Genomic DNA, 9786 nt, shown 5'->3' with positions numbered 1-9786 from the left:
ATGTTCCTTAAGGTTAAATTAACACCGTCTATTAATGTCACAGATGGCCAGGACTGATACGGGCCTAACTAGCTCGAATACTGTTATCATTCTATTATAAGCCATGGCCTCTGGGTGCTTCTTTATGATAACTTAACAGATGTGGGTGATTACTAACAGTTAAACAGCTAATGGTAATGTGTGGGGAGGTCAAGTTAACACTTATGATAACTGTTTAATACTTCAGTGTTGTTGAAACAAGAGCTTTCCTGACCTCAAGAAATTCTTCATGAAGACTATGGTGTCAGTCTTTAAGATGCTTCACCAGGTGTGCTGCGCTGCTGCTCATGCATTCAGCTGCTAGTGAGGGGAGGGGCTGTGTGAGTGCAAGAGAGGGCAATGTTGGTGTATATACTGCTGCAAATGAGTATCTAATCTGATAGTAATTTTTGGTATCAACTAGAACCCAAGTATCAATTATTTGACAACCATACTCAATATATATGCTGCTAATAGTACTGAAAAACAAACAAACAAAAAAGGAAAATACTGCAGCATATTCAGAATTTTGTTCTTGTCACATCCCTACTAAACTCTACTACTAAACAGATCTGTGAAAAATGTGTGCTCATTTTGAATGCAATTACAGTAATTGATTTAAAAAAAAGTTTGGCAATGAAAAACTAATTGTTTACTGTTAAAAATGCACCTGGTGGAGCATTTCACAAAGTAATCAGGTTAATTGAAAATGTGAATAGCCAGAGACCGCCATGTGCCACTGATTCATTGTGGCTGACTGACCGCCAGTCATAGACAACTTCTGCCAACAATGTTGATGGCTGACAACAGATGCTCAACAACTGCTGTCTGTCAGCACAGAGTGCCAAGACCCTTACAGCCACTCTGGTGTCTGTCTTTTGGCCTGTTTGTGCTTGTTAGTCATGTGCATCAGAAGCATAAAAAAAAGAAAGTATAATAAAAAAAAAAGAATCCAAATGGGCCTATGGTAACCGTTAACAATGTGTACCAGTTTATGGTGTCACATTCCAGTAGCCTATAATCTGGCTGATTTAAACCAGCATTCACCACCTATTTGTGTTTCAGCTCGTTGTTGTTTGTGTCTCCACTGACTGAGAAAAAATGTTCCCAGCTTTTACCAGTTAGTAGCTAAACTTGTGGTTTATGTACTTTCTGGTTAGGGTTTAACTTTCTGTTACTCTAACTGAATCAGAACAGTTTTAAGTTGTTATAAGCTTCATATTGCAAAGGAGAATTTCTGAGTCAGGTGGTTTTTCTTTGAATTCATCCCATTCATACTGTTGCCCTTTGATCCATTGTTTACATAAAAATTATTGGAGCAGTTTTCTCTATTGTTTCTGAGTTTTTTTCTGACTTAGTGCCACTTGTGAAGAAACCCTCACTATCATTAATACAACATCCAAGCCCAGTTTGGCTGATTGACAGGAAATCCCAAGGTCTGGGCGCAAACACCAGAGAAGAGTGTACTTCATTTCAATGCTAAGTAGAACCAAAACTTCTTCCATTACAGCTCTAAGGGAACATAATAGCAAAATAACTTCATAGGTTAAAACAGACAACACATATTTATGTCTTCTTTGCAAGTCACACCAGCAATGAGAGCAGGAGTTTATTACAGATGCAAAGAGTAAAGCTAGAAGACTCTTGAGATACTGACATTGTGCTGTCTGGGGCAATGTACAGAGAGAGTGCTGCTGTGTGGAAATCAATACAAGTCATTACCTTCCTTGATATTTTATTAGCAACAAACTGAAAATGCATGTGCTATCTCATTTGTAGCAGTAAGTGTTTTCTGAAAAAAAACCCAATATCATAATATGCTGACATTTATTCATATATATATATGAGAGAGAGAGAGATTATATTTCTTTTAGTCTTTTGCAAACCAAACTCATCTTGTCCTAATTAAAGCATGGTTCACAATTTCCAGTGCTGTGCACAGGGCATGTTGTGCTTATTCAAGCAGAAAAGAAAAATGGCATCATTCTGGCTTTAGTGGCAAGCTGCAGATGTTGGTTAGTTCAGGGCTATCCAGTTCATTCAGCACAGCTTCTCTGAAAAAAAAACCTCTCACTACAACCTTAGAAACCTGTGGTTCCCTGGTTAAGATGACCCTTGAAGTGTCCCTGTTCGAAAAGTCAGAAAGAGATTAAAAGGACAGAGTTTAAAGAATGATATTTCTCATTAGTCGACTCAAAAGTATTATTAAGAACACTGAGATGACAGCCAGTAATGGCCTGTGAGGCCAGCCATTTCCTTCAAATGGATCTTGAAGGACATATTTATACTTCAAAAGTTCATGCTGAAAAGGCCACAGGGATTGCCATTTCCCATTTTAGGTGCCAACAAGACTGTTACAGATAAGCAGTGGGGATCTGATTTGGCCATGTCGGATCTTGAGGCAGAATTCAATCAAATCTCAGTGGTAAACATCTTGGTACAACTCTACAGTGGGATATTAGCATTTGTATTGTACAGCGCTGTTGTTGACCAAAGCGCTCTGGCTTATCTGTCAGCGCAGGCTTGTCAGGTCTGTACCTCACAGAGAGATGCTGCTGGTGCTCCCCATTCACGGCCGGCAGTGCTGGGAGCCCACACTGGCCTGTTTGGGAGCTCCAGTCTAACAGCAAAAAGAAGACTGGCATCTATTCTGCTCTTCAGTGGCAGCACACACGCAAATACACAGATTCTCCTCCAAATGCTGCCAGAAATACATTTCCCTTCAGGCTGGTTAACTCCGGCACTAAACAAGCATTTTTACACGCTTCAGCTAAGAGGGAATTCAGCTCCACCTCTATGCAGTGCCGACCAGTGCATGGGTGCCTACTATCAATCTTTCATGTCTCTTTAGCAGGCTGGATATTGTAATGTTGTAAAGTTTTAATGTATGCATTGATGTAAAGCTTTTTTGTAACTCATTTTGTTTTATGCACAGCAAATAGGAACCGCTCGCAGCTTTGCTATATTGTATTGCTAAGACCCATTTGAGGTTTTGAGTTATGGTGGTTTAATAAGATTTCATTCAAAAGAATTGGACCGTGTATTTTAGTCTGCATGTGTGAGCCAGGGGGTTGGAACAATGAGCAAGCAATGCTATAGGAGAATGCCAATATATTGGGTTTGGTATAATAATTGTTAATTGAATTGCAGGACTTCCAGGTTCAGTGCATGACTCTCAGAAGTCGTCATTTGAAGTTAGATCATTGTCATAGTTGTCTGGAAGGAGTTCTGACTGATGTCACTTCTCACTGTTTGGAGCTTGGTTCGTGAGCCACTGTGAGAGGAGAGTTAGCAATAAAGGGCTGCGAGTTACATTTAATTACACTCTGAATTTACAAAGGTTCTGAGGCATGATTGGTTTATCTCGTCAGCTTATGCACAGACTAATAGGAGGCAAAGCACTTTGTGACTGTGTGGTTAATGCTGTCTCTAAGGAATCACACCAGAACAGCTATAAACAGCTAATTTTCAGTTCCTCTAATACGTGCCTTGGTAGTGATTATGAAGATTATTGTTTTATTCAGAAGTAAAAGTGCTTGCATAAAGGTACGTTTTGGGATTAGCTTGAATGACAGGTGTTTCTCATGGAGGTATTAAAAGAGCTGCTTATGGCAGAATGATCCAGCTTTGCAGCTAAATTGCCCTAGTGGCCAAACACATTAATAAAAATTTTAAGGCGATACATTAATGCACATGTTATCATGGTCCTGGCTCTCCCTTCTTTTCCTTGCTGTCTCCTTTTTCTCTCATATTGTCCCATCTCCGCCTCTCAGGTGGAGTTATGGGCCAGCCTCCACAGGCATGCCTGCAGGCACAGTTTCATGTTTTCCCGAGCTTCAGCCATCTGACCTGTTCCACATTCACTCATCAGATTGCCTTTCACTCTCTGCCAGAGCTTTGTTGCCTCTATGGCAGGCGTGAGCAAATCATTTTTCCAAGGGCCCACATGAGAAACTGGGACTGGTGTGAATGGTTGCACTAATAAGCTGAACTAAATTCTGCTCAATATTAATTTTATCACATTGTAAACTGCTACTAGTAAGACTAGATATTACAATTAGAACAATTAAAGTCAATTAAAGAGCATTAAAGTCAGGTTCAGTGTCTCAGGTGGAAATACAGTACAAAGGACCGTCACAGCAAGAACAACTGTGAGATTTGTCTTGATCTAAGAGCTCTGAAATGTCCTTGCCTTTCTTCTCACAAAAATTGAATTTCTGCTCTCAGTTCCCGTACTCTTTGCCCACCTGACAGCTGTGGTAGCCTATGTCACCATGTTCGGGCTCATGCTCCTCCAAAAGTGTACGATTCAGTGTTCTTGCCCTGATGAATTTATCTATTTGGTTATGATTATTCTTCTTAGCACTGACTTGCACAACACCTTCTGGTGTATTATACAATTTAAAAATATCAGTTTCCGTTTTGGGTTCAATTCAGCCTCTTTATCTTCCAACATTTTTCCTTTTATTTTAGAATCAGCCACTGACTCTAATGCCTGCCAGTTTCTCCCATTTCCTCCATGTACCTCCATGAATAAATCAGTCCTTGTTCTAGTCCACTTCATTGACAGATTGCTGCCAGCTCATCCATAATCTCAAACTCTTTTTGTTATACCATTTACAAAGATGAGTAACTGGGCTGTGTCATGGAAATCACAGGTGTCACAATTCTCATCCAGAGCCAAGAAGAAAAAGTCAGAATTGTCTGTTTAGTTTTGCACCTGAAGCTCCAGATTTTTGGTAATCTCCATAATCTGTCTTGTTACCATTTGCCTGGAGGGGGGGCACATTCTCAAATGCCAAGCCCTTCTTCTCTGATGAGGAGTTTATCAAAGAGTGTTTGTTGGCTGAAATGGGGCAAACATTACATTTGAATCCTAATTTCTCATTGGCCTCACGGCAGGCTGGTCAGGAAAAGCCATAGAGCCAGATGTGGCCGTACAATGTCCAGGTCTGCTCCATGGTGTGAACTCGCTCAGACATCTGCAAACCTGTGGATATCCAAAGACACTCACTGCTTCAACTAACCCAGGGGTGGGCAACTCCAGGCCTCGAGGGCCGGTGTCCTGCAGGTTTTAGATGTGTCCCTGATCCAACACACCTGAATCAAATGGCTGATTTACCTCTTCAGTATGCAGTCAAGTTCTCCAGAGTCCTGCTAATAACTTCTATATGTGATTCAGGTGTGTTGAAGCAGAGACACATCTAAAACCTGCAGGACACTGGCCCTCGAGGCCTGGAGTTGCCCACCCCTGAACTAACCCATAAGTAGTAATAGTTTGGTGGCCCTTTCACACCTAGGTGTGATTTTTCACACCTAGGTGATAAAAAAGCCTTGCGCGTGCATGTGAGGTGCGTGTGCGCGTGCGTGTGTCCGTGCGTGTTTGCGCTGACGTGTGATAATGACGTATACGGTATCCGTTCAAATCAGCTGATCTCATTGTCTCTCCTTACAAGGGGGCTTTTTCCCAGACGGCCATCAAAGAGGTTCAAACTCACAAGACAGTGGCTAAATAAAAATACAAAGGTAAATAATCTAATATCCGAGCCCACCTGTGGTGCATAAAGCACACAACACAGTGCCTAAATTAAAATACTATGGCTAAATAATAGCCGTATATCCTCCTCAACAGTAGGGCTGTTCATTTACATACAGAACGGAGGATGACCCAGTCCTGATTACACATTAATCAGATTAGTAGATTCATCCCTGAAACCCAAGGCATTTATTTAGACACACACACAAATAATTAAAACAGTGGTCTTACTAAAAAACCGATGCACTGTTAAAATAAATTTAAAAAAAATATACTGACATCCACAACATATCCCAACATCCGCTTAGCAATGTGTAACTTTTTAGAAAGCCATAACCCGGCGACAACTTGGAGTACGACCCTGACCTGTGTCAGTACAGGGCGTCTGTGTTAATAAAACTGCACTTCCTGTATGGGATCACAAACATGTGAGTAGGTAATGCAAAGTTATCTCAAAAATCTCTGAGTTTTGCTTCTTCTAGCAATCTGTCCCACAGACTTTTGTGATGTTCTTGAGTGAAATGAGTAACTACTTTTACTGTGAAAACCAAAGAAATATTCCTCCCTCAGATCATGATACAAACTGTCTATTGCATCTAAGATGTTTAATGCATGCAACAATTCAGACACCTGAGCGTCCACAATCCATGTGAAATCCTTACGCGCGTCGTCCCGACTGTTAGACCACAAGAAGAGTCGAACGGCAGGAATGAGACGATCTGTCCAGAATATTTTCATCACTTCGTCGTAATGGGGCGCGTAAAAGAAATCAGGAATAACCTGCTTACAGCTGTGCTGATCATAGCTAGGGTGTTTGACTCGACATCCGTGGCATATCCCTTCATGATAGTTCTGCACGGCCTTACACAGAATGTGTAGTGTAGCGATCTTAACAGCCGTGACCCCGCGCCGCGACAGCGGCTCTTCAGGTAATTGGCGAGATGGTGGAGATGAAGAAGATGAAGAATCAGGAGGAGGTACGGTCATCACCCGTGATGGTTGTGGCGGTGAAGTTTTAACGTCTGGAAAACATGCATCGTTAGTTATCATTAATGTAATATACACAAAATACACAAACGTACAATTATTTATTTATTTTTCTTTTTTTTTTTTTAAAAAAAGGAATGAGTTGCTATACAGAATACAGTTTAGGTTCACATTATTTTGTGTAAAAGTATATGCTTACCTGAATCCATTTAAAAGTCCGAGTGTAGCGTTACGCCAGAGTCAGTTTAGAAAGAAAAACTTTGGGGGAAAAAGAAGCTACACGATTCTCTTCACAACCAACGTTTGAGACGGTCATGTTTTGCGGATCTCTCATCGATATTATTAATTTGAGATATGAATTACGCATGCGGTCAGGTACGGAGACTAACTAGTAATGGAACACCGTGACTGAGATGTCTGTATCCGCTAAGGGCCTACCGTCACCGCGGGTGTTTCAGAGCAGCACGCTTGTGTTTCTTGTCAATAAAACTGCAGTTCATGGCTATGACCAGTGAGCGCACGTCAGAAACTCTAAAATCAACTCGAGTTCTCTAGTGTTTCATGTATTTGAGCGTCACAAGACCGTCTCAAACGTTGGTTGTGAAGAGAATCGTGTAGCTTCTTTTTCCCCCAAAGTTTTTCTTTCTAAACTGACTCTGGCGTAACGCTACACTCGGACTTTTAAATGGATTCAGGTAAGCATATACTTTTACACAAAATTATGTGAACCTAAACTGTATTCTGTATAGCAACTCATTCCTTTTTTTAAAAAAAAAAAAAGAAAAATAAATAAATAATTGTACGTTTGTGTATTTTGTGTATATTACATTAATGATAACTAACGATGCATGTTTTCCAGACGTTAAAACTTCACCGCCACAACCATCACGGGTGATGACCGTACCTCCTCCTGATTCTTCATCTTCTTCATCTCCACCATCTCGCCAATTACCTGAAGAGCCGCTGTCGCGGCGCGGGGTCACGGCTGTTAAGATCGCTACACTACACATTCTGTGTAAGGCCGTGCAGAACTATCATGAAGGGATATGCCACGGATGTCGAGTCAAACACCCTAGCTATGATCAGCACAGCTGTAAGCAGGTTATTCCTGATTTCTTTTACGCGCCCCATTACGACGAAGTGATGAAAATATTCTGGACAGATCGTCTCATTCCTGCCGTTCGACTCTTCTTGTGGTCTAACAGTCGGGACGACGCGCGTAAGGATTTCACATGGATTGTGGACGCTCAGGTGTCTGAATTGTTGCATGCATTAAACATCTTAGATGCAATAGACAGTTTGTATCATGATCTGAGGGAGGAATATTTCTTTGGTTTTCACAGTAAAAGTAGTTACTCATTTCACTCAAGAACATCACAAAAGTCTGTGGGACAGATTGCTAGAAGAAGCAAAACTCAGAGATTTTTGAGATAACTTTGCATTACCTACTCACATGTTTGTGATCCCATACAGGAAGTGCAGTTTTATTAACACAGACGCCCTGTACTGACACAGGTCAGGGTCGTACTCCAAGTTGTCGCCGGGTTATGGCTTTCTAAAAAGTTACACATTGCTAAGCGGATGTTGGGATATGTTGTGGATGTCAGTATATTTTTTTTAAATTTATTTTAACAGTGCATCGGTTTTTTAGTAAGACCACTGTTTTAATTATTTGTGTGTGTGTCTAAATAAATGCCTTGGGTTTCAGGGATGAATCTACTAATCTGATTAATGTGTAATCAGGACTGGGTCATCCTCCGTTCTGTATGTAAATGAACAGCCCTACTGTTGAGGAGGATATACGGCTATTATTTAGCCATAGTATTTTAATTTAGGCACTGTGTTGTGTGCTTTATGCACCACAGGTGGGCTCGGATATTAGATTATTTACCTTTGTATTTTTATTTAGCCACTGTCTTGTGAGTTTGAACCTCTTTGATGGCCGTCTGGGAAAAAGCCCCCTTGTAAGGAGAGACAATGAGATCAGCTGATTTGAACGGATACCGTATACGTCATTATCACACGTCAGCGCAAACACGCACGGACACACGCACGCGCACACGCACCTCACATGCACGCGCAAGGCTTTTTTATCACCTAGGTGTGAAAAATCACACCTAGGTGTGAAAGGGCCACCAAACTATTACTACTCCCATACTCTCAAGCCAGACACCTTCACATTCATTCATTCATTCATTCATTCATTCATGCATTCATTCATTCTTGGATTGCTCTGAGCCATCAACTTCCCCTCCTTTTCACCTGCTGAGAGAAACAAAGTTCCCTGCTTTGCTCCTGTAGATCATCCACTTACCTGTGTAACTTACATGCTTTTGAATCTCGGCTTTGTTATCTGAAAATCTCTAATAAATCATATAAACTACTGCTGGTTTCTGGATCCTGCTTTTGAGTCCAAGCATATGGTTCATTACAGCAAAATGAACCGGCCAAGCACTGGACTCAGCGGACCCGGCAGCCATGCGTGCAGCTTTATCTATTCAAGGCGTTTTGTGGGGCCAACACGAGGGTAGAGCAACAGCAGGCCGCTCACCAGATCAAATACCCAGTGTAATCCAAATCATCAATTCAAAACTGCACCAATCTGTTCCACCAGAGCCCCAGTTCCTGTCCCATCCAGCCTAGCAGAACACCTGGTTTCACTGTTTCTGACCTTCTGAAACGTGACCTCCTCTCCTCCATAGCCAACTGGAGGTGAGTTATTGTAGAGCGCTACCAGGATTCTGTTTGTTGCAATACTCGCTTGTGTTTATCACTCACCTCACTCCTTCCCAAATGACTTCAAAAATCTCTTAACTACTGGGATTATTAAAGGGGCATTCCTGATGACAGACCCCACTCCACCATCTATGTAAAGTTTGTTGAGGAATTTAAGAAGGTTTTTGACCATCCTCTCTCTGAAGATGATGTCACTAGACACCTCTATAACCTGTGACAATGTAGTAAAAGTGCATTTAAATTCTCTGTAGAGTTTCGAATCCTAGAGGCAGAAACCTGCTAGAACGTGACACATATGCACTGAAAGGGCTTTCAGCACTCACTAAATGACCAACTAAAAGTTAATTTGGCATCTCGTGATGAACCTCCCACCTCTCTCTCTGGCTATTAGAATTGATAACAATCTTTGTGAGAGGGTCTGCCAAAATAATTACAAATCCCTGTCTCTCTGTCCTCACTGGCCATATGTCTGTGGAACTGAGCCCTTCTACCCAGCAGCCTACAACTTC

General features: G+C 41.5%; 1 protein-coding gene across 1 annotated transcript; it reads left to right on the top strand.

Moving 5' to 3' along the window:
• The first annotated feature begins 7065 nt into the window (after positions 1-7065).
• LOC115778175 (uncharacterized) lies at positions 7066-9494 on the top strand. The gene is made up of 4 exons (XM_030726231.1): positions 7066-7236; positions 7401-7883; positions 9244-9253; positions 9374-9494. The coding sequence occupies exons 1-4, from the start codon at positions 7227-7229 to the stop codon at positions 9492-9494; spliced, it is 624 nt and encodes a 207-aa protein (XP_030582091.1). The 5' UTR covers positions 7066-7226.
• The last annotated feature ends 292 nt before the right edge of the window (positions 9495-9786 follow it).

Source organism: Archocentrus centrarchus, chromosome 3 (assembly GCF_007364275.1).
Source record: "Archocentrus centrarchus isolate MPI-CPG fArcCen1 chromosome 3, fArcCen1, whole genome shotgun sequence".
NCBI lineage: Eukaryota > Metazoa > Chordata > Actinopteri > Cichliformes > Cichlidae > Archocentrus > Archocentrus centrarchus.
Note: the sequence above shows the minus strand (reverse complement) of the source record. Positions and strands in the feature narration are given on the sequence as shown.